At 42.3% G+C, this 24,488-nt stretch overlaps 1 protein-coding gene across 1 annotated transcript in view; it reads right to left on the reverse strand.

The window, feature by feature from the left end:
- Positions 1–3,314: 3,314 nt before the first annotated feature.
- The window catches only part of LOC144767592 (IgGFc-binding protein-like), a 246,147-nt gene continuing 224,973 nt past the window's right edge, over positions 3,315–24,488 (reverse strand). The window contains exon 4 of the mRNA XM_078651001.1: positions 3,315–3,923. Within this exon, the coding sequence (XP_078507127.1) occupies positions 3,541–3,923 (383 nt within the window). The 3' untranslated portion in view covers positions 3,315–3,540. The remainder of the gene's footprint in view (positions 3,924–24,488) is intronic.

Here is a 24,488-nt window from a genome sequence, read left to right on the forward strand (position 1 = left end):
ACCATATTTGCTCTTGTAGTGTTTATTCTTTTTTCTGATTTCTGGAGAAAAGCTGGGTTAGCAACTTTGAACGATTTATCATTTATTTTATTTTTCCATGTGAAAGTTTATTTTATGACATTATTGTGGTATGTGAGTTGGAGCTGGACATCTCTGTACAGTCATCCCAAATATCTTGTCCTCACTCTTCCTGCTTTGCTGAATTTATTTTAGTCGATTTTAAGACTCTATGCGCGTTACCAGTACTAAAGTGCTTGTCCTATCAGCTTAAAACATGGCAAAGTGGGCCTACATCTAATTGACACATTTAATAATGTGTAAATCAATAGTATATGGTACTGCGTGTACCCAAGGCCTTTAATTTAAATGGTACTAGTGGACAGCAGCACCCATTGAGACACCCATCAAAGTTGCACTTTAAAACGTGTCTTGGGATTACCACTGCAACCTGAAGTGCAATTGTAAACTGACATATTGCCCTGTCAAAATAAATATTTTGCCAGACCTGTACTTTACATTTTCCTTTCTATAATTTACCCCTATAGTAGGCCCTTACCTCTTATATCGCAGGGTGCATAGTATTGAGAAAACGGGGCATGTGTTTAAGTTTTATATGAGCTGGTAGTGAAAAACCCATTACGTAATTTTTCACTACTTTATGGCCTATCTCTCCCATAGGCTAACACTGATTTATCATGTTCGAAATAATAAGTGTTGACTATGGAGTGGAAGCAGGTGGATATATGATGTTTGCATTCATTGTAATGTAAAAACATATTTAATGGTAAAGGTAGATTTTAGATTAGATTTGAAAATGCCACTTGACATTTTTCTGTCCACACGTTTCTGAAGCATTGCAGGAGTTTCTATCCGCCTATGCCTGTTAAACGCCCCCCATTAGTAATCCATATTGGGCCAGAAGAGTGAACAATAGGACCTTGGTATGGCTGAGGGACAGGATGATTGGGACAGGGCTGTACCCTGACCAATTACACTTTAAAGACCCTATCCTCCAGCATACACAAAGGAACCTGGCATCAGTCCCGCCCTGCCTCTTGTCACCCCTGACATCTTGGAGCCTTGACAAGATTAAACACTTTTTAGTTCCAGTCCTCCCACACAATAATCTGTAACATGTATAAAAATGAGACAGTTAAGACCCTTCTTCATTACACTCTTGGGCCTGTGGAAGATTCAAAAGAAGGGCTGCCTGCTCCCTTCTGCCAGAAGAACGACCCTGATCTAGACGGACTGCCTTGATGCTTTCTGAGGCAGGAGGACTGGACCTGCTCCTTTGAGCCTAGTACTACCAGAGCGACCCCAAGGGCTAGTTGACTAGCCTGCTGTGTGAGCTACAGAGACTCATTAAGCTTCCAGAAGCCTCGCTGCACCTGACCAGATGACCAGTATCAAGTAGACCTGCTTTGAACCCTGCTGTTGACCTCTGCTGGAATTAGTGCCAACCCCCAAGTGATGCCCCCTAGTCCTGGACACTTTAAAGTGCTGTAAGTGGTACTCATCCTACATAAACCTAACAGCTGAACCATAGAAACCTTTGCACCTAAATATGCCTAGAGAAATGACAGAAGATTGTGACCTATCTGCCAATGTGCATCGCTAGTCAGCTACCATTACATTTTTCTCTGCAGGTTTGAATCCTTTTCCTTGGGAATTGTTAGTGAACGTATCTGGTCTCCATGAGCCCTCTTTGGCTACAGCATGCAGTTTTACCATGTTGAAGCAAATATACTATGGAAAAATCTTAAGGTAGAAATCGTCATCAGAACCTCGTACAGCAGCTGCCTGATGATGGCGGCTTCCACTTGCATATTGCCTGCTGGCTTGCCTGCTTCAAGTCTCTACCTTCTCAAGAAATCTTCGATAAAATGTATAAGTCTGAAGGTAACTCAGGTACCTGTAGCTGACCAGCGCTTCATGGTTGGCAGCCTTAATGTATGACTTTGACACAGTCTCACACAACCAGATTTTCGTGGTTGGCAGTTTGTTCTTTTTAGCACTATTTTTCGCTAAAACATTTCCAAATGTATAACTCTAGTTCTACTTTTCTAAATTGGATTGAGATTTTTATTGTGTCGTGTTTTTACTTTATTATTGTTTGTACACTGCCTAAATACTTTGCACATTGCCTCTAAGTTATAGCTGACTGTTTTTGTGCCAAGCTACCAGAGTGTTAAGCACAAGTTACGTTAGTGACTATTGTGGTTCACCGTGACCAGGACTGTGTTTGTTGTTTGAGTGAGATCTCCACCCATCTCAACCTAGAACCCAAATTCTTACATTGTGTTAATAAGCATCTACCAAGTACAGTTTGCACCCAATGTATCTCGTTATTGCTGTAGAAAACTGGAGTTTGAAGGACATTTAGAAAGCTGGAATTCTGATTCTGCTTGTGAAACTGATGATAATATGTTATCCGTCAGTTACTTTAAACTGATTGGTTCCTCTCTTGGGTATCTTATGTAAGTGTAGTGAAATGTTAGAGATGAATAATTCACGACGAATGCAATGTATAGATAGATGCCCTTTCCTTCTTGTTAGAAGAAGCTTCATCTTACTCTCGGAGAGAAAACCCTTTCCATGTGTATCTGAGTAGATGCTGTTTACTGCCTTTCAGTGGTGTCCTTGCTGACACCTCTTCAGACCACTTCCCAATTTCTCCTGACCCTTTCCTAGATTAACTATGTAGAATCTTCTCTTCATGTGTAACATAATTTATTTTTCTTTATTTGAGACAACTTTAGAACTGCTTGCTGTTGTATTAGGAATTTGGAAATGCTTTGAAATAGATATACTAATTTATTCATGTATTGTAACTGTGTTTGTATCGCGCCAAATCACCGACAGGTCTCCAGGTCCGACAGGTTGCCAGGTCTTGGCAATTTAATTTCAACTAATTTGATGATCTGAATTCGTATCTTTCCTAATTGCTTAATAAACCTTAATGGTTTGTACATCTAATATGCTCTGTTAGCTTTGTGGGGCATTGATGGTAATGTCAGCCTAAGTCAGAAGTAAAAATTCATCAAAAGACGCTGAGGCAGATTTATGAAGGCCTTGCGCCGCCGGTGCGTCACTTTTTCCCATGTTACAAATGACGCACCGGCGGCGCAAGGCCTTCATAAATCTGCCCCGCTCAGTTTAAACCCACGTTTCCGCCAAATTAGCATGGTGAAAGCTCTACATCACATCTTAATAACAAGATATGTCCCAAAGCATAATTTAAAGTTGCACTTACACACAAATAAACATATGGAAGACACAAATGCAATTACCAAATCTATGATTCTAAATCCATTTGCAGACCTTAGTGCATGATCAAAAGGACTTCACAGCATTACTTAGACTCTAATATGAATTTATTGATGCATATAAAGCAGAACAGTTTTTCAAAAAACATGCATCATCGACAGATCATTCGGTACTTCTAGAGAAGAGCCACTGATAATTAAATGCATTCCTTTTCCGAAAAGATAACTACTGGAATGAGCACAGACATTCTTTTCATGACAGTATTTCTTCCTATTCCTTTTTGGGGCACTCACTCATGGGCACACAAGTGCGATCAGTAAAAGAGCGGAACACAAAGCCTTCATTGCAGACACACCAAGGGGAGCAGTGTCTCCCCTTAATAGGTTTTACATCCGGATTGTCACAGGTTGCAGGATCGGATTTGAAGCAAGGTTCATAATGCATGTTCTCAGGGCAATTTACTTGACAGGCTGCATACTCTACACACTCCTTCGATGCACTGGACTTGAATATGTAACCCTCTTTACATTCACACCCCCAAAAGCATGGCATGATACACATAGGAGGCCTGATTTCATTTAGCTTGTCGCAGTTTTGTCGACAGGTTCTCTTGCATCCATATAGGGCATTGGGTTGGCACACTTTGGCGTCACCTAATGGAAAACACAAATGTGTTAGTCATTTTTCTGTATTTGTTTTAATTTCAGCTTTATTGTGAAAAACATTACACACAACAACCAGTATACACTTACAAAAGCAAATTAAAATACAATTATTAAGAATTCAGAACTCAAAAACAGTCAAGCGAAATCATTTTTTTAAATGATATGTAAATGCATTGTGTAAGAAAAACAGCATTTGTCCTTCAATTTAAGTATTCTAACTACATTGCATGTATAAGCCCAATTATCTCTTATTTCAGTGCCTTCTTGAAATCCTGTGGCTGGAATACAACATCAGGATTGCATTTATGCCCCTGTGCTGATTGTCTGCTAATATCTTTGCAGTTGTGCACCCTGAGATCTTGCACTGTTATGTCTGCAAGTGTAGCAAATACGTCTCCAGGCTATCCTGATACTTTCATACTGTCAGCTAATGTATTACTCTTCATGGCCATCAGTTTATTTCTGTAAGAAAACTCCTCCTTTTGGCAGAATCATCTGCGTATTTTTTTGGACTGATGCTGCTGGTTTTTCACTCTACTTGGATTCTACTAAACATGTGCAATGCACATGCTCTGACCTTAAAACATATACAAAATGGATACACTTTTAACTTACCTCTAAGTCTCTAGTATATGGTACACAAGTGTACTAGTGCCTGTACGCTAAATGCCACTACTAGACTGCAGCACATATTTCGCACCCACTAAAGTTACAGTGCAAAACACGTCTCCAAGCCTGCCACTGCAGCCAGAGTGTGCAGCTTCAAAACAACAATTTTGACCTGGCAAGGAAAACCTTTTACCAGGTCTAAACCTTCCTTTTTAATGCTTATACATCACCCCTAAGGTACACCCTAAATGCCTGGTGCCTGATATTTAAAAATTAGGACATACATATTTTATGTTTTACATGTCCTCACAGTGAAAACCTCCATAGTCATTTTACACTGTTGTAAGCCTTGTTCTTCCATAGGAATGCTCGGGCTAAAAAATAACACCTTATAATGCTTAACTTTTGTTGTGAGTAGCTTGAAAACTAATTCAGAGACTCATTTTAATAGTAATTTAGAATCCACTTTAGTTGTCAAATCAGACTTTATGTTACTGTTTTGAAAATAACAATTTTAGAAAGTTGTCATTCATTTTCCTGCCTAAACTAAATGTGCCTTATGCCAGTGTTCAGTGTTACTTTTCACGGCTACCCTGCGGTAACATATGAATTGCTGGTAGACAGTGGACAAAGGGTGTAGGAAGATGTTTTTCCTACCTGAGCAGGATGTCCTCTGGGATATGCCAAGCCCTTTCCTGAGCTTAAAAAAATGCCTACTCGCTCATTGGTGGATGTGGCTCACACCTTGGCATGCCTCCCTTTTGTGGTCATAGCCAGCTTGCATCCAAATCCCATGAAAGACGAAACTACATCAGAAGAGGTTTGAAGTGACCACAAAGGATGGCGTGTCCATTACAATAGTCTCAAATCTGGATACGAACAGGAAGCTCTGCACATGGGAAGAAAGTTTCTGCCATGTTGGGTTTAAGTAGAGAGGTGCACTGTGGGATAGTTTTCAGTAAAACTGACAGGAAATGCCGGGAACTTTTAGCATATTGGTAAGGGAATGGCTAGGAGCACCCTCACCAATGGGGGAGCTCCAGACATACAAATGCTACCCCTTTCACTTTCTTCAGAACACTGGTGTAGCTGTGGAAGCCAGAAAAGGACTGCACCTTAAGGGTTGGACCTGCTCCCACCTGGTATGAGCACCAAGAAGTGAACTCCAAGGGCCAGTTCGTTCATCTTTTTTTGAGCTACAGGGAAACAAAATCTGCCAGATGCCACTTTTTCTGAAGTGGGTCCGAGTGGTACTGTTATGCCCAGACATGGGTCCCGGGCTCTCCATGACACTGGAGTCAAGCTATTCTGGCTGATGAGGGGTGAAACCCCCCAACCGGTCCTAGGATGCTTGTTTCCAGTCCGAGAAGGACCTGGCTTGGCAGTTTGGGCTGAACTGTTCAAATTGGGTGCAGGTTCAAGACTGATTTGCGTATGGCTTGGTTCAAACTGGAATGGCATGGGAGCATAAAAACAATGGATTTCAGCCCACATCTGGGGGTAATGTATGACATTGTTCTGCATTCTGCCCATCAATTGATCTTTTTGCACCTCTTCTGAAGTGGCCAGCTGACCAGTACCAACTGGGCTTGACCTGGAAGCTGCTAGTTCCATTTACTGGAGAGCGTCTTGACCAATAAGTGGTATCCCTAAGGTTCTGGAGCATTTTCAATAAGTGTCAGAGTGTATTCTTCCTGAACAAACTACAGAAGTTTTGACTTAAAAAGTTTTTGCCAACTTTTTTTATGAGTAACTGGCATGAGACCAGGACAGTGTTGAGCCAAACCTATCCACTTTTAGTAGCTGTCCACATCTTACTTGCAGGTTTGCCTTGCTGAAGGAGATCTGACTTTCAGAAAGTATTTTAATTCTGAATAGAGAATGCTCCACTGAGTAAAGCCAAACAGAAGCTGATCAATTTTGCAACTTCTTTAGGTACTGACACCAGACTTCGCTAGCTCAGAACTTTCCCTCTTTTGTCAAAGACTGCACCAAGATCCTGCTCTTTAGAAACCCACCATTGTCAAACTCCATCACAGATGCAGCTTGTGCAACTGACAACTCATAAATGGTCACGTTTTTGCCGGGAAAATATATAGGTCCAAAGGTAACTTTTTGACTGGTGCTTACCGGAGGCTCGTATTTGATCTGTGCTTGATTGCGGTCGTCCTCAAACCCTCAAACTTTGACCTTGTGCCTGTCTAGCATGACTAGTTACCTTCGTTGGTGCTTTGTGTGCTCTGGAGAAAACATTTTTTTTCAAACTTTAAAAATTTATATCTCATGTTCACCTTATTGAATGTTTGTCTTTCTGGTATCTTTTTATTCATTTAAATATTCATTGTATTTTATAAACTAGAGTGGGATTTTAATTGTGGTGTGTCTTTGACTCTGTAACGTTTTGCAAGTTAAGCCTGTCTGTGTCATAGCTGACAGGGTGGAGCTCAGTTTTAATTTGCTGAAATTTGTAGTGGTCTAAACAAGAATAGTGACATTATTACATGTGATGAACTACTATCCACCTTAATAATCAACTTTCTTGTAACTTGTTTTAAAGCTAGGGACCATGTGTATGGTTTTGCAAATTGCAACCAGTACTTTTGCAACCTACAAAGATTCTTAAGATCCCACTTAGTAACAACCAGATTGGTGCTTAAAAGTATGAATAATTGTGGGTCAAAATCAGCTAGACTTTATGAATATTCATATGTAATTCTCAAATTAATACTCACTACAATAGGATGCCATCACGGAGATTGTGGCCATTCCAGTGTTTGCCTTTCAATAAAGTACACTTTTTTTTTTAAAATGCAGCCCGTTTTCATTAGAGGGTATGGTAGTGCATTTTAAAAGAACGTTTATTTTCTTTTGTGTGTTTAAGAGTTGGCAGTGATCCTGTGGACAAACAGCCTGATTCATCAACGGGCCGTTTTGCGAGCCCCTAATAGCGATTCATAGCGAATCGCTATTGAGGACTCGCAAAACGGTATTCATGTAGGAATTGCTAAATAAATTGCGATTCCTACACATTCCTTATTTGCGAGTAACAATTTGCTACTCGCAAATAAGGAATAACTCCCCATTCATTCCTATGGGCCAAAAGGCCCATAGGAATGAATGGGGAGTATCCCTTATTTGCGAGTAGCAATTTGCTACTCGCAAATAAGATAGCGATTTTAAGGGTGCCAGGGGTGTCCAAAGGACACCCTGTAGCACCCCTTAAATGCACATTTCAACAGGTGTTGCGCACACACATGTCCAAAGGACATGTGTGTATGTAACATGCAAAAGAAAAAAATGCACTAAAGTGCTTTTTACACTATTTTCGCAATTTACCACCAAGTCAGACTCGGTGGTGAGACCAAATATTGCGATTTCGCTATTTCTAATTGGTTGATGAATTGCATTTAAGGAATCTCTATTAGAGATTCCTTAAATCCAATTCCTCGCAAATATGCGATTTCGGTAATAGTGATTTTTGCATTTGGGATGATGAATCCCAAATGCAAAAATCGCACTCGCAAAGGGCCAGATTCTCAGAATCTGGCCCTTTGCGAGAGCAAATCAGCTTGATGAATCAGGCTGTAGATTCTCAGAATCTGGCCCTTTGCGAGCGCAAATCAGCTTGATGAATCAGGCTGTTAATCTTTTTTTCATTTCTTACTTGCACAATGAGTAAGGGGGACCTAGGGCATCCCTTTTTCTTAGCAAATGCATTACCACCTTCTTTGAGTTGTCAGTAAGAGAAGACATTTTGAACTGTAATGCATCGTTTTGCAAAGTTTTGGGGGTATTTTGCATAATTTCCACAAAAGGGAATAGCAACATATTTGCCTGGGCACAATCAATTTCTATTAAGGTTTCTTTGCTCTAGATAGGAACAAAAAGCAATAAGAAGCACTTAGGTTAAATAGAGTGTACTAAGCATAAACAACAGACACCTTTACCAACACATAGGCTGGCTAACAAACTTTTAGCTGCAACCTCTGATACAAGTTTCACCGTAATTACACCTCTTAATAGAGGTTTAGCTTTATCTAGATACAAGGGCTCACCCAGTCAAAGTAAAAAAAGTCCCCTTTCAGGCTTGGAGTGCCAGATATGTTTTGCAAAAATGGAGCAGACAACTCTGGGTAGTTCCCAAGTGTAGGTGGAAAGTAGCTCCCATATACAGTATCCTACAATACCATCGCCACTCTGAATCGTTTCACCTCAAATGTCTGTTTTTCTTGCAAAGTTATTAAGCATACGATTAGCACAGCTACAGCCATGCCGAGCAAGAAAGAACACAGGGGCATATTATGAAGACAGGCGATAAAATTATCACCGCTTTAGCGGCAGAGAACTGCGCTAAAACGGCAATAATGGGCTTGATAATATGCTCTTTGGAATTCCAATTGAAGCCTATGTTAGATGTCCTTCACATTTAACAAGGGCTTCAATTGTAATCCCATAGTATTATCAAGCCCATTATCACCGTTTTAGCAGCAGTTTTCTGCCGCCAAAGCGGCGATAATTTTATCGCCTGTCTTGATAATATGCCCCACAGTCTTATGCCATTTAAAGACCAAAATCTCTAAACACAGGATTAGCTATTGCCATCCATGTCCAGCTGTAAAATGACAAAAGACTTTTACCACTTTAGGCACAGTATTACACCTTTGGATTGGTAAAATACCATCCAAGCTAGCCTGAAATAGATAAAAGCAACTCCTGACACATTTTCACTGTCATTTGAGCCCTTCAAAGAACTTTTTCAGACACATTGGAGCGCCAAAGTCAAAACAATGCCTTTCACTGTTAGAGTGCTGAGTAACATATGCAAAAAAGGATGTCTGGGTAGTTTCCAAGTTTAGGTGGAGAGCAGCCACAGTATAGCGAACCCTACAACACCAGCGACAATCTGAATCTGCTTACCTCAAATATCTGTATATATGGCACTACTAGATAGTTTTAGTTGGGATGGCTTTTCCATAAGAAAAGCATTGTTTTTTGTTTTTCCAATAACTTTAGGGTAGTTTGACGAATCTCCATGAAACTTTAAAAAATTTGCTACTTTTGACTAATTCACAATTGGCAAATTTTGGATGATCCATCAAATGGGTTTGAGAAAAAAAAGGGGGCCCCAAAACTTAAAATTCCCATTCAAATACTAAAGGCTTATTTACGACCGGCTACAGCAAAAACTGCTGAAAGGAATAACACCACATTTAGCAGCAGACTAGATCTTGGCCCGCAGATTGTGCTTTTTTGTTATTTATTGTAAATAAGTTCAGCGGGTTTTGAGATATTAAGGGTAAAAAAGATAGATATTTGAACGGTTGGGTTTACAAGAGTCTCACAAGCATTCCTTGAAAGCGCAAATTAAAAAATGGCGCCCTGTGATTGGTCCACTGGCACATTTTTCCAGAGAGCCTTAACACTCTCACTGGAGTGAGAAGCTCCCATGAGTCTCACAAGCACTGTCATATGTTCTGTGTAGGCCCATTGTCAATTTCCCTATGTTAACATGAGCACGTTGCAGGCTGCTCTCTACTTTGCACGAGTTACTATACAAACATTCATTGCTTTGTTCCAAGCTGTACTTTCACACAGAACCTGCTGGTGTGCTTGCATCGCGTTCTTTCCTGGGATTCAGTCTGAACACCGTAGGCAAAGTCATACAACAATACCCCTTGATATCTGGATTGGTCAGGCTCTAGCACGTAGACAAAACACACAAAGGAATGTTATATTGGTATGCACGGACATGCCAATACACCTGGAGAGAGATTTTACACAGAAGAGATCGCCACTATGCATGAGATGAAGAACTGTCATCTGTGCATGCTAAGGTAAGGGGTCCGCTTCAAACCCCTAGAGATCTTCTGATATTAATCACTTCGCTTCTGTAGAAGGGGAGGTGGTAGATTACCCTGTCTAATACAATGACAGTTCCTTTTATGATTTATGGATTACTTACAATGCTGATCGTAGTTCTGTTAAGCATCTTCTTGCTTAATGTGGCATGTATACTGCATACTAGAGCAAAATAGGTCAAATAAATATGTTAAGCTTTTCTCATGTCTGTCAGATCTTATTGTGGACAAGTATGAGTGTGAGAGCAAAAGGGTGTGTACTGTACTGCGATTCCTGGGTGAGTCAGGAGTGTTGTGCTCTGGGGTGTCTGATCAATTGTTCCTCTGTGAGTGCGTAGGGGAGCAATAGATACACTATAGCTAGTTCGTCCGTACTCATGGGTACTAAGGTGGTAGGATGATTCAGTCTCCACTAGTAAGGATCTATGGTCCCAAAAATAGTTCTGTAGCTTCACAGAATCCCTGCAACATGACACTGCCAATGTCTAGTCTGGTACTTATTTTTAGGACCCCCGAGTATCCCTCATGCTTGTCCACAATACCCCTGCACCGTTTCCAGGAGCCAACCGTGGTGCAGGGAATGTGTCTCCTCAGTTTTTAGGAACTTCATATTACTATTGATGACATTTTAAAGTTTAATCTTTTGACTTTAAAAGACTGTTGGAAGTGAATTATTACTTTTTCAACTAAAATAAGTTTGTTTAAAGTCATTTCTGTGCCTGAAATTGGTCAAAATTAAGCTTTTGAGTAAGCGAAAACTCTGTAAAAATGTCAATTTTGGTCACTGTGAGGGTTGAAGTTTTTTACTCCTGGGTTACATTCCCTGCTGTTGATGCAAATGATAATGCTTTTTATTCTTATGCAGTGGCCAATGCTCCTGTGGCTTTTCGCCCTCATGCGGTTATTGAGCTTCCTCTTATGGCCTGAGAGCACTGGATTTGGTTTAATGGTGCACTGTTCAAATGGGTCCCTTAAGTATTGACGGGGCCAGATGGCCTGTCTTTGCCCGTTTTACTCTGTATACACATTAACCAACTGCTACTGTGGCGGATGCATGTTTGTAATGGGGCAGGGTTTTGCGAAAATAAAACCTGCTCAGATTAAACCTTCAGTAACATATATTAACAGCTTGCGGTATGTAAACATTTTTATTTAAAGAAAGCTAAAATAAGGGGAAAAGCTTTTGTGCATGTGAAAGCCAATGCGTGAAATAATGCGTAAATTAATGCGTACACTAATTCATGCAAACTAGGCTGTAAGTGCTTTGATTAAAATACTAATACTGCTTTTGTGCACATTGAAAACTATTGCTAGGAAAAACATGGATTGTGCATGGGTTAGTGCAATGCTGGGATGGTGTGTAATGAAATTACACTTCATGAAATTAATAAATGTTTGTGTTTGATTTCTGAAGACAAACAGCATGGGCCTACTTTCCTGCATGCCAGTCTGGGGTTAATAATTGGTGAAAGCAAAAATGACTATAGGAGAGTTTTGAGAAGGAAGAGAGAATGCAAAAGTCGAGTCGTATATGACCTTCGTAATATGCTGTATGGCTGCCAAGCTTCAGAAAAGAATAATATGATAAGCAGAAGTAGAAGCTGATAGACTTTCTCACAAAATGGCAGTGGCAAACAATGAGAGCGTAGTGACTTGTAACATGAAAATGCGCCGCAGAAAATGTGTTCTATGATTGTGTTCAAAATTGCTTCCTGAGAAGAATCTGGTTCAATGCTGAAAGTTGAAGAAAAAAGGATATTGAATAAAATAGTTATGATGAGTGTGGTGTGACAGAACACCCCCATCCTTAGTTAATGAGAGATGGAGTTTGCTCTCATATTGAAGCAAATGTGGGTTGTGACACTTAGGTTATAATTGAAAGTCCCAGGGGGATGTGGTTAGGGTCGGCTGGTGTTTAGCTAACGGGAGATCATCGCTTTGCTGTTTCCAGATAGAGGCCTACCTATTTCCTGATTCCTGACTCAGTCTTCGCAGTTCGACTATTTTCGAAGGGCATTCCTGCCCTATTGGCCAAAGGGTAGTTTCCCCTGAACCTTACTTGGGTTATTATAACATATTCTGAATTTGCATAATCATCTGCAAATGTATTTTGTCTCTGAAACCTTTTCTCTCTTGCCCATCCACTACTTCAATGCATTGTTTATTTGAGTTTGTTTCTATTAATTGATTATACATGTTCTTTGATAAAGTTACATGCAGATAACTTTGCACAGATCAGGTGGGGTAACCAGGGACAAAAAACATCACGAATTCCTGTAAATAGAGGTGTCCGCCAGGGATGTGTGCTAGCCCCCACTCTGTTTTCATTGTATGTTAACGGAGTGGTGGAGCACTTGCTGCAACATCCAGCAGACGCACCATCCCTGGCTGACAGGAGAATACCTACCCTCCTATTTGCAGACGATACCCTCCTGATCTCCAAAACTCCAGCGGGCCTGCAGAGTCTTCTAACTAGTTTTAAGACCTTTTGTGACTCAAGGGGACTAGAATAAACACAGGGAAGACCAAGGGCCAGATGTAGGCAGCCAAATACCGGTCGGTAACGGCCGATTTCGGCCGTTACCGACCGGTATTTGGCTATTGAGATGTAGGGGGACGGAAACAGGGCAAATCGGTAATTTTACCGATTCGGTAAATATACCGGTCGGTAAATTTACCGACCGGTATTTTTACAGAATCGGTAAAATTGATATGTAGGTGGGACTCTTCTGAGTCCCACAAGGCCTACAAAATCGGTATTTTACCATAAAATTCAATTTGATGGTAAAATACCGATTCAGGTGTGCATGCACATGTGTGCATGCACACCTGTGCCATATGACAGGCAGACCTGCCCTTAGGGCAGGTATGCCTGCCACATGGCCCCCGAACCTTTTTTGGGGGTGCTAGAGGGTGTCAAAGTGACACCCCCTGCACCCTTGTCAAAATCGGTATTTACCGATTCGGTAAATACCGACCGGTAATGCCCCATTCATTCCTATGGGCTTCAAAGCCCATAGGAATGAATGGAGCATTACCGGTTGGTATTTACCGAATCGGTAAATACAGATATTTACCGATTCGGTAAATGGAACATCTGGATGTTCCTACATACCCCCCCTTCTTATTTACCGATTCTTAAATACCGAATCGGTAAAATTCGGTAATTAAGAATCGGTAAATAAGTTTTACCTACATCTGGGCCATAGTTCCTGGTTCTAAACCCCCCGAAGAAGACCGTCAAACCACCTACTCTAGAATCAGTTCCACTCGAGAGGGTCAAGGAGTTCGATTACCTTGGCATTCGTCTCTGCGACTCTATGAGTTGGAAATGTCATCATCAAAAGATACTGTTGACCCACAAGAGGGTGGTGTGGGCCCTCCTTAACGAACAGCGCGCCTCATCCCTCAAACCCATTGCACCGGTACTTGACATCTACAGGGCAAGAGGCGTTAGTGCAGCTCTTTATGGGGCAGAACTCTGGGGTGTACAAAATGTGGACCAGTTGTCTCGCTCCGAAAACAAATTCCATAAGGACTTAATGGGCCTCCCCTACAGTACACAAACTCTTCCACTTCTTTTAGATATGGGTACTCGGCCCATTAGTGACCATGCGAGGCTGCGTCCCTTCTTTTGTGGGCACGTATTTGGAGAGTCCCAGAAATGTCTAGTTATGCAGAGGGTTTAAAAGAGGTTCTATTAATGCCCGGCTGGTCCAAGGTCCGCTGGTTAAGGGAAGTCAAGCGCCTTCTTATAGACCTGGGCCTTGAAGACGCTTGGATTACTAGAACTGCCCCGCCCAAGTCAACCCTGAAGAAATTATACTGGAGTTGGGTGATTGATGGCAGAAATAGTAATGCTAATTTGTGTAAGACCACTGTGGAATTCCTTTTGGTTAAGGAGGTGCACTTCTGCGAGCCGTATATGGATATTATTCTAAAATCCTGGGACAGGGCTCTATACTTCAAATTTAGGGTAGGCTAACTTCCAGTAGGGAAACTGACTTCCAGCTGGAAGGTCCCGGAACAGACAACTCCCTTCTGCCCCTTCTGTGTGAACAGGATAGAGTCAGTTCCCCACCTATTGTTTGAATGCCCGGCCTATGTAGTTCCTCGCCACAGATGGTTGAAGCCACTCTGCAGAGAGCTTGGGACTAGATCTCATAAGGAAGCCTTACGAATTTTAAAAACAGACCCGCGGCCCCTGTTCGCATGTGGATTGGCGAAATTTCTAGGTTGGGCATGGCGCATTAGATCTACTAGGCTTTTGTATCTTGTTTAATATGTATTTTAGACTGTTTCTATGTAAATTATTCATGCCACCTGCAATATGAATTGTATGTTTATTATCTATGCATGGCTTTTATTGTTTTTATGTATATGTACTGCTTTTTAAGATATGTACCATATCGAAATAAAGCCTAATCTAATATAATATATACATGTTCTTTGTGATGATCTATGTTTTGCATTGTGTGACAATACTAAATGAGCATTTGTTTCACATTATTTTTGTGAGAAACATTACAAAAACACATATACTGAGTCTGGTATTATTTTACTGTTATTGATAAGTGCAAATTATTGCTATCAACTTCAAACCCTAAATAAGCATATTGTAAGGAGATATGCACGTTATAGTGTGTATTTGGTAAGTTAGGAATAAACTTGCATCACACTGAACCCCAGCGTGAAAATGGGCCTTTGTTTGTGAAAATATATCGATCCCTGATTGCTGGATCATTTGTTATACACTCAAGTAGTCCATCTGTATAAAAACTTGATTCTGTTTGTTGCCCATGCCTTTCTGGCTGCTCCACCAGTGGCTGCCCCTCCCGTGCAGGCTCCATAATTTGGGGGGCTTGTCATTAGCCCTGTTATTATCAACTCTGTTATTGGCACACGTTCTCTTAACCGTGAATACGTTTTTTATTTTGGATTGCTCACAAAATGTACCAGCTTGATGCTGTTTATCCCCTTACAGGTTCTCTGGTAAATCATATAATCCATTCTTTAATATTTGCCTAGTGGTGAGGGCACTCTCCTTTGCCGACAGCAACACCAGGGGTGGGTGTTTGCTACAGTATATACATGTTGTTATGGCACCTTCTCAATAAACGTCCTTCTGAACGTTCTCAAACATGTACAGAATGAACATGGGGCAAATCCTGCCCTAGATTACGTAAGAAACTACTAGGTATTTTTCTGGTAAACTCAGAAATTATTCTTTCTAATGGTAAAGGGTAGGCAGCTTCCTTGATTATAGGCCAGCTCGTATCCACAGTGGCCACTGTTGACCTCGTACATGAGTTAGCAGTTAACATCTCTGATGTTTACAGCTCCTTGGTTCTTCATAGTTGGGGAGTAAACCATTAGTGCAATCCCTGGGTAAACCTCCTCCTGGGAAGGATAGTCGTCTGTTTTTTCCTAAGAAATCTTGAGATAAATCTAAGCAACTACAACAGAAGCCCAGATCTCTGGATGGGTCTTCGCCGGCAGACACTTCTGAATGATGCTATGATTTGTCTGATTGCACTAAAATCAAGACTCTGGAGCATTTCCAGTTTCTGATCCTCCTTCTAATCGTTTCTTTCAGAAATTGTCCAATCAACAGAGGTGGGTGTCAATATCACAGACAAGGCGGGTCTGTGCAGACAAAATGCTCTTTTGATGCAAAAGTCAAGACTGAGGAACTGCCTCCGCATAGAGCCCCCTTCCAAAAGAAGAAGGTTGCTTCTTTAACTCCTAAATGTGCCACATATGGTGAAAGCCCTTCTCCTGGATAGGAGTTGGGCAGTGACTCTCCTCAACAGCATGGCAGAAGTCACCGTAGTGTGACAGACACTCTGTCAGTTTCTGGATTAGAGGGCAACTGACACCTTTGTTACAGTTGAGACTGCGGACACCTCCGTTGCACCCTCTGATCACCTTTATCATTTAGACATGCAGATTAAAGGGGATATTAAAAACACCATTAATGCTATTTTCTTGAATAATTTGACTTCTTCGGTAACATTTTATGGGCTGAAGTCGATTGCCCCCCCCTGCATTTGTTCTTGCTTGTCCTCATGGTGAAGATGTAATACTCGTTTCTTTTTCGCATCTCATTCCTGATATGACGAATCATGATAATGCATTTGATTGGCCCTGACTTTGCCCCCTGCCTTATAGTGCTACCAAGTTGATTAGGATAAGGATTCTCCATTAAATATTATTCCAGTGCATTCCACCCCTCAGAATCAGCCTCAATATCTAATTAAACGTGATGCTAAAGCGACTGTTAAGGGAATCCTTACACATCTGAAGTATCAGGGTGTAATTGAACCCTGTATCTCTCTGTTGAATAATCCTCTTTTTCTGGATTAGAGAACTGACAGTTCATATCACATCATCTTAGATTACAGACATATAAATAGTCAGACACACACTTTTGTGGTGCAGAATAGGCACAGTATTGCTCTGATTAATAAATCATCCGTAATGATTGTAAAACTACACTTGATATTTCTAATATTTCTTTCTGTCACAATCTGGCTCCTGAGAGCGGTGATTGGTCAGGATGTACTACCCTCGGGTCCGAGAGGTATCATGCCTGTTTACCCATGTAAAAAACACAGTTGATGGACAGAATGTAGAACAATGTCATACATTCACCCCAGTACAAGGATCTGGGCCTAAATCCATCGGTTTTTTGCACTCCACACCACCCTGGGTTAGACACTGGCTATATGCAAATCAGCTCTGACCCTGTGCCTCATGGGAACAGTCCAGTCCGAACTACCAAGCCATGTCTTTCCCAGACCGGAATCAAGCATCCAAGGACCGGTTTCTGGCTATCAGCCTTCATCAGCCTGGATAGCTTGACTCCAGTGGTGTGGAGAGCCTGGGACTCACGTCTGGGCATACCCAGCACACTCCGGGTGAAAATTGCAAAAAACACAGTTGATGGACAGAATGTAGAACAATGTCATACATTCACCCCAGTACAAGGATCTGGGCCTAAATCCATCGTTTTTTTGCACTCCACACCACCCTGGGTTAGACACTGGCTATATGCAAATCAGCTCTGACCCTGTGCCTCATGGGAACAGTCCAGTCCGAACTACCAAGCCATGTCTTTCCCAGACCGGAATCAAGCATCCAAGGACCGGTTTCTGGCTATCAGCCTTCATCAGCCTGGATAGCTTGACTCCAGTGGTGTGGAGAGCCTGGGACTCACGTCTGAGCATACCCAGCACACTCGGGGTGAAAATTGCAAAAAACACAGTTGATGGACAGAATGTAGAACAATGTCATACATTCACCCCAGTACAAGGATCTGGGCCTAAATCCATCGTTTTTTTGCACTCCACACCACCCTGGGTTAGACACTGGCTATATGTAAATCAGCTTTGACCCTGTGCCTCATGGGAACAGTCCAGTCCGAACTACCAAGCCATGTCTTTCCCAGACCGGAATCAAGCATCCAAGGACCAGTTTCTGGCTATCAGCTTTCATCAGCCTGGACAGCTTGACTCCAGTGGTGTGGAGAGCCTGGGACTCACATCTGAGCATACCCAGCACACTCGGGGTGAACATTGCAAAAAACACAGTTGATGGACAGAATGTAGAACAATGTCATACATTCACCCCAGTACAAGGATCTGGGCCTAAATCCATCGTTTTTTTGCACTCCATACCACCCTGGGTTAGACACTGGCTATATGCAAATCAGCTCTGACCCTGTGCCTCATGGGAACAGTCCAGTCCGAACTACAAAGCCATGTCTTTCCCAGACTGGAATCAAGCATCCATGGACCGGTTTCTGGCTATCAGCCTTCATAGCTTGACTCCAGTGGTGTGGAGAGCCTGGGACTCACGTCTGAGCATACCCAGCACACTCGGGGTGAAAATTGCAAAAAACACAGTTGATGGACAGAATGTAGAACAATGTCATACATTCACCCCAATACAAGGATCTGGGCCTAAATCCATCGTTTTTTTGCACTTCACACCACCCTGGGTTAGACACTGGCTATATGCAAATCAGCTCTGACCCTGTGCCTCATGGGAACAGTCCAGTCTGAACTACCAAGCCATGTCTTTCCCAGACCGGAATCAAGCATCCAAGGACCGGTTTCTGGCTATCAGCCTTCATCAGCCTGGATAGCTTGACTCCAGTGGTGTGGAGAGCCTGGGACTCACGTCTGAGCATACCCAGCACACTCGGGGTGAAAATTGCAAAAAAACACAGTTGATGGACAGAATGTAGAACAATGTCATACATTCACCCCAGTACAAGAATCTGGGCCTAAATCCATCGTTTTTTTGCACTCCACACCACCCTGGGTTAGACACTGGCTATATGCAAATCACCTCTGACCCTGTGCCTCATGGGAACAGTTCAGTCCGAACTACCAAGCCATGTCTTTCCCAGACCGGTATCAAGCATCCAAGGACCGGTTTCTGGCTATCAGCCTTCATCAGCCTGGATAGCTTGACTCCAGTGGTGTGGAGAGCCTGGGACTCACGTCTAAGCATACCCAGCACACTCGGGGTGAAAATTGCAAAAAACACAGTCGATGGACAGAATGTAGAACAATGTCATACATTCACCCCAGTACAAGGATCTGGGCCTAAATCCATCGTTTTTTTGCACTCCACACCACCCTGGGTTAGACACTGGCTATATGCAAATCAGCTCTGACCCTGTGCCTCATGGGAACAGTCCAGTCCGAACTAACCAGGCAAAGGGTCAGAGCTGATTTGCATATAGCCAGTGTCTAACCCAGGGTAGTGTGGAGTGAAACAAACGATGGATTTAGGCCCAGATCCTTGTACTGGGATGAATGTATGACATTGTTCTACATTCTGCCCATCAACTGTGTTTTTTGTAATTTTCACCCCGAGTGGGCTGGGTATGCTCAGACGTGAGTCCCAGGCTCTCCACACCACTGGAGTCAAGCTATCCAGGCTGAATGAAGGCTGATAGCCAGAAACCGGTCCTTGGATGCTTGATTCCGGTCTGGGAAAGACAGGGCTTGGCAGTTCGGACTGGACTTTTCCCATGAGGCAAAGGGTCAGAGCTGATTTGCATATAGCCAGTGTCTAACCCAGGGTGGTGTGGAGTGAAAAAAACGATGGATTTAGGCCCAGATCCTTGTACTGGGGTGAATGTATGACATTGTTCTACATTCTGTCCATCAACTGTGTTTTTAGTAATTTTCACCCCGAGTGGGCTGGGTATGCTCATACGTGAGTCCCTGGCTCTCCACACCACTGGAGTCCAGCTATCCAGGCTGAATGAAGGCTGATAGCCAGAAACCGGTCCTTGGATGCTTGATTCCGGTCTGGGAAAGACAGGGCTTGGCAGTTCGGACTGGACTTTTCCCATGAGGCAAAGGGTCAGAGCTGATTTGCATATAGCCAGTGTCTAACCCAGGGTGGTGTGGAGTGAAAAAAACGATGGATTTAGGCCCAGATCCTTGTACTGGGGTGAATGTATGACATTGTTCTACATTCTGTCCATCAACTGTGTTTTTTGTAATTTTCACCCCGAGTGGGCTGGGTATGCTCAGACGTGAGTCCCAGGCTCTCCACACCACTGGAGTCAAGCTATCCAGGCTGAATGAAGGCTGATAGCCAGAAACCGGTCCTTGGATGTTTGATTCCGGTCTGGGAAAGACAGGGCTTGGCAGTTCGGACTGGACTTTTCCCATGAGGCAAAGGGTCAGAGCTGATTTGCATATAGCCAGTGTCTAACCCAGTGTGGTGTGGAGTGAAAAAAACGATGAATTTAGGCCCAGATCCTTGTACTGGGGTGAATGTATGACATTGTTCTACATTCTGTCCATCAACTGTGTTTTTTGTAATTTTCACCCCGAGTGGGCTGGGTATGCTCAGACGTGAGTCCCAGGCTCTCCACACCACTGGAGTCAAGCTATCCAGGCTGAATGAAGGCTGATAGCCAGAAACCGGTCCTTGGATGCTTGATTCCGGTCTGGGAAAGACAGGGCTTGGCAGTTCGGACTGGACTTTTCCCATGAGGCAAGGGGTCAGAGCTGATTTGCATATAGCCAGTGTCTAACCCAGGGTGGTGTGGAGCGAAAAAAACGATGGATTTAGGCCCAGATCCTTGTACTGGGGTGAATGTATGACATTGTTCTACATTCTGTCCATCAACTGTGTTTTTTGTAATTTTCACCCCGAGTGGGCTGGGTATGCTCAGACGTGAGTCCCAGGCTCTCCACACCACTGGAGTCAAGCTATCCAGGCTGAATGAAGGCTGATAGCCAGAAACCGGTCCTTGGATGCTTGATTCCGGTCTGGGAAAGACAGGGCTTGGTAGTTCGGACTGGACTTTTCCCATGAGGCAAAGGGTCAGAGCTGATTTGCATATAGCCAGTGTCTAACCCAGAGTGGTGTGGAGTGAAAAAAACGATGGATTTAGGCCCAGATCCTTGTACTGGGGTGAATGTATGACATTGTTCTACATTCTGTCCATCAACTGTGTTTTTTGTAATTTTCACCCCGAGTGGGCTGGGTATGCTCAGACGTGAGTCCCAGGCTCTCCACACCACTGGAGTCAAGCTGTCCTGGCTGAATGAAGGCTGATAGCCAGAAACCGGTCCTTGGATGCTTGATTCCGGTCTGGGAAAGACAGGGCTTGGCAGTTCGGACTGGACTTTTCCCATGAGGCAAAGGGTCAGAGCTGATTTGCATATAGCCAGTGTCTAACCCAGGGTGGTGTGGAGTGAAGAAAACGATGGATTTAGGCCCAGATCCTTGTACTGGGGTGAATGTATGACATTGTTCTACATTCTGTCCATCAACTGTGTTTTTTGTAATTTTGTTTACCCATGTGGTATAAGAATAGCCCCAGGGTTTTTGCAGCATGCAGTATGTCCCTTTTACATGACATTGATCCTGATTCTTTGTTGTTTGTCGCTGACATATACCTTACCAATGATGAACTAAATTGTATTCGACCTGTTCTTGATCGTGGTTGGCCTCAAGCCCTCAAACCTTGTCCTTGTGCCGCTCTAGCATAATGAGTTACCTTAGTTGGAGCTTTGTGTGTTCTGGAGAAAAATTTTATTCAAACTTTAAAAATGTACATCTCATGTTCACCTTATTGAATGTTTGTCTTTCTGGCCTCTTTATGTTCAATAAATTATTCATTTTATTTTTATAAACTAGAGCATGGGATTTTAATGGTGGTGTGTTTTTGTAACTTTTTTCAAGTTAATCCTGTCTGTGTAATAGCTAACCGAATGGAGCTCAGTTTCAAAATGCTGAAACTTGTACTGGACCTAAAAGAGTATAGTGACATTATTACATGTGATGATCTACCATCCACCTTAATATTCGACATTCTCATAACTACTTTTAAACCTAAGAGACAGATGTCTAGATTTTCTAATTGTCATTACAGCCCTTCAAAGATCTTCAGCCTTTTTCAGACACATAGAAGCACCCAGTATAATTCAAAACAATGCCATTTTACTCTTAGAGTGCTGCATAACATATTCAAAAAAGAAAGCAGAGAACTCTGCGTAGTGTCCAAGTTTAGAGGGAGAGCAGCCCCTTTATACAGACCCTACCACACCAGCAACAATCTGAATCTGCTCACCTCAAATATCTGTACATATTGCACCCCTAGATAGTTATAGTTAGAATGGCTCTTCCATATGAAAAGCGTTTTTTGTGTTTCTAATACTTTCAGCTCTGTTCGACAAATCTCCACGAAATAGATATGCACGGACATGCAAATATACACTTGCAGAGAGATTTTACACAGAAGAGATCGCCACTACACTTGAGATGTAGAACTTTCATCTTTGCAGTAAGGGGTCTGCTTCAAACCCCCTGAGATCTTCTGATATATAATCACTTTGCTTCTGTAGAAGGGGAGGTTACCCTGTCTAATACAATGACTGCTTCTTTTATGATTAATTGATTACTTACTATGCTGACAGTATTTGTGTTAAGCATCTTCTTACTTATTCAGGCATATATACTGCATACTAGAGCCTGCTAGTTAAAATAAATATTTTAAACTTTTCTTATGTCTCTGTCAGATTTTACTATAGAGGGCTTTTGGGTTGTAATAGTGTTTCAACTAGGTATGTGTTCGGCTCTCTTCTTTTGATATATGATTTTGTTCTTTTTCTTCCTCTCAATATTATTAGAATATTATTAAATCCACTTTAGTGTCGGGAGGGGTTGGTGGTTCACAGGGTCACGCAGGGTGTGACAAGATGACACCCAGGCTAGCAGCAAGGGGCGAAATGTGGTTTGCGTGGGGGGAATGAAAGTCTCCACATTTCAGGGGGGGGAGGGTTTCACCAGAGGTGTTAGGGGAGGGTTGGGCTGAAAGTAGTAAAAAAGAGCAGGAGCCTTCGGCATGGACACTACTCAATCAAAAATTTAGGCCTTACTGTTAGAAAAAATCGATATGGAAATGAATAAATGTAGCATCTTGTCAGTTAATGCCAATGGTGTTTTAAATAAACAGAAATATGGCGCCCTCATAAAATGGTTAGTATCCCTAAATCCCCATGTGCTATTTCTTCGAAGACCCATTTAAAATCTGATGCCCCCAAACTATTTATTCCAAAATAATTGTCTCACGCATTTTTTGCGTCAGCTGGGGTAGCTCAGAGAGGTGTTGCCATCTATTTCTCGAGAAGACTATCCTGGGAATTTTTTAAAATTCAAAGGGACCCTATGTTATGAATTTCGTGAACTATTACCGCCCGGTATCCGATGATGTCTCCAGTATCATAGAAATTAATGAACTTTTGAGGGAGGCTCCTGGGCAGCACATTTTTAGAGGAGATTTTAATTATACAAGACTTAAAAAAGAATACTTCCAATAAAAATAAGAAACAACTAAAACCCAATACCAAAAAAGTTGTGGGTGCCTTATTTTCAGATTACCAACCTATAGACCCCTGGCATTCTACGGACCCAGATCAGGAATTTTGTACCTGTTATTCGCATCGCTTCCGGATAGCATCCAGAATAAATATTTTTTGATATCAAGATCCATTCAGACCTTAAACTCAACTATCGGTTGCAATCCCTTTTCCGATCACGGGAAGGTAGAGCTAGAAATCAGGCTCAGGTTAGGAAGCAGGGACCAATCCAAGTGGCAGCTGGATCATACTCTGCTTCAGAACTAGGATTGGGTAGCTGGTTTTGGTGAATGGATCCTGGAGTATTTCAAAATTAACAACGACACGGCAGAACCATTTTAAGTGTGGGGGGGTTCAAGGCAGCAGCCCGCGGCCAGATTATATCCTACACATCCGCCCTGGCAAAAGAGAGGAAACAAAAAATAACTACACTCCAAAAAGCAGTAGATAAAGAATATGCCCTACAGTTTTGCCTATACCCGAATCATCTGGAGCAGGCGAAAGCAGAGTTAAGAGATTTCTTTATCCTGGAACAGATAAACAGCTCCAGAGCTTTCCAGCAAAAGGTTTACGAGGATAGCCAGTTGGTAGGGAAGCTCCTGGCTAACTCCGTGAGAAAGAGACAGGAGTCTGCAACGGTAGTTAAAATAAGGGACCCTTTGAACGGCCAGGAGGTAGTGGACAGCGACTTGATTCAAAGGTTTTTTTGGGAGCATTTTGGTTGCATTTACACTACAGAATATTTAGTGGGGGTAGAACAGATACAGGAATATTTTTCAAATATAGAGATCCCAAAGATTACGGCCAATCGGGCTACCCAACTAGGGCTAGAAATAAGTATAGGAGAAATAGCAGATTCCATTAAAGCAACAGCTGGGGCGAAGGCTTGTGGTCAAGACGGGTTTCCAATTGAATTTTATAAAACCTTTCTAAAGAATTACAGACACCCCTGAAAAAATTATTTAACTACATCAAACAAGGTGGATTGGTACCCACTTCCTTTAAAGAAGCAACAATAGTATCCTTCGTTAAAAAAGATAAAAATCCAGAAGACAAATAACTCATATGGGCCCAATAGTCTTTTAAATTCGGATTTTAAGATTTTAATGAAAATCTGGGCCCATCGCTTTGTGTACGCTGCACAAGAAGTTATACACAGCGATCAGTCAGGTTTTATAGCGGGCCGT

Source organism: Lissotriton helveticus, chromosome 7 (assembly GCF_964261635.1).
Source record: "Lissotriton helveticus chromosome 7, aLisHel1.1, whole genome shotgun sequence".
Classification (NCBI taxonomy): domain Eukaryota; kingdom Metazoa; phylum Chordata; class Amphibia; order Caudata; family Salamandridae; genus Lissotriton; species Lissotriton helveticus.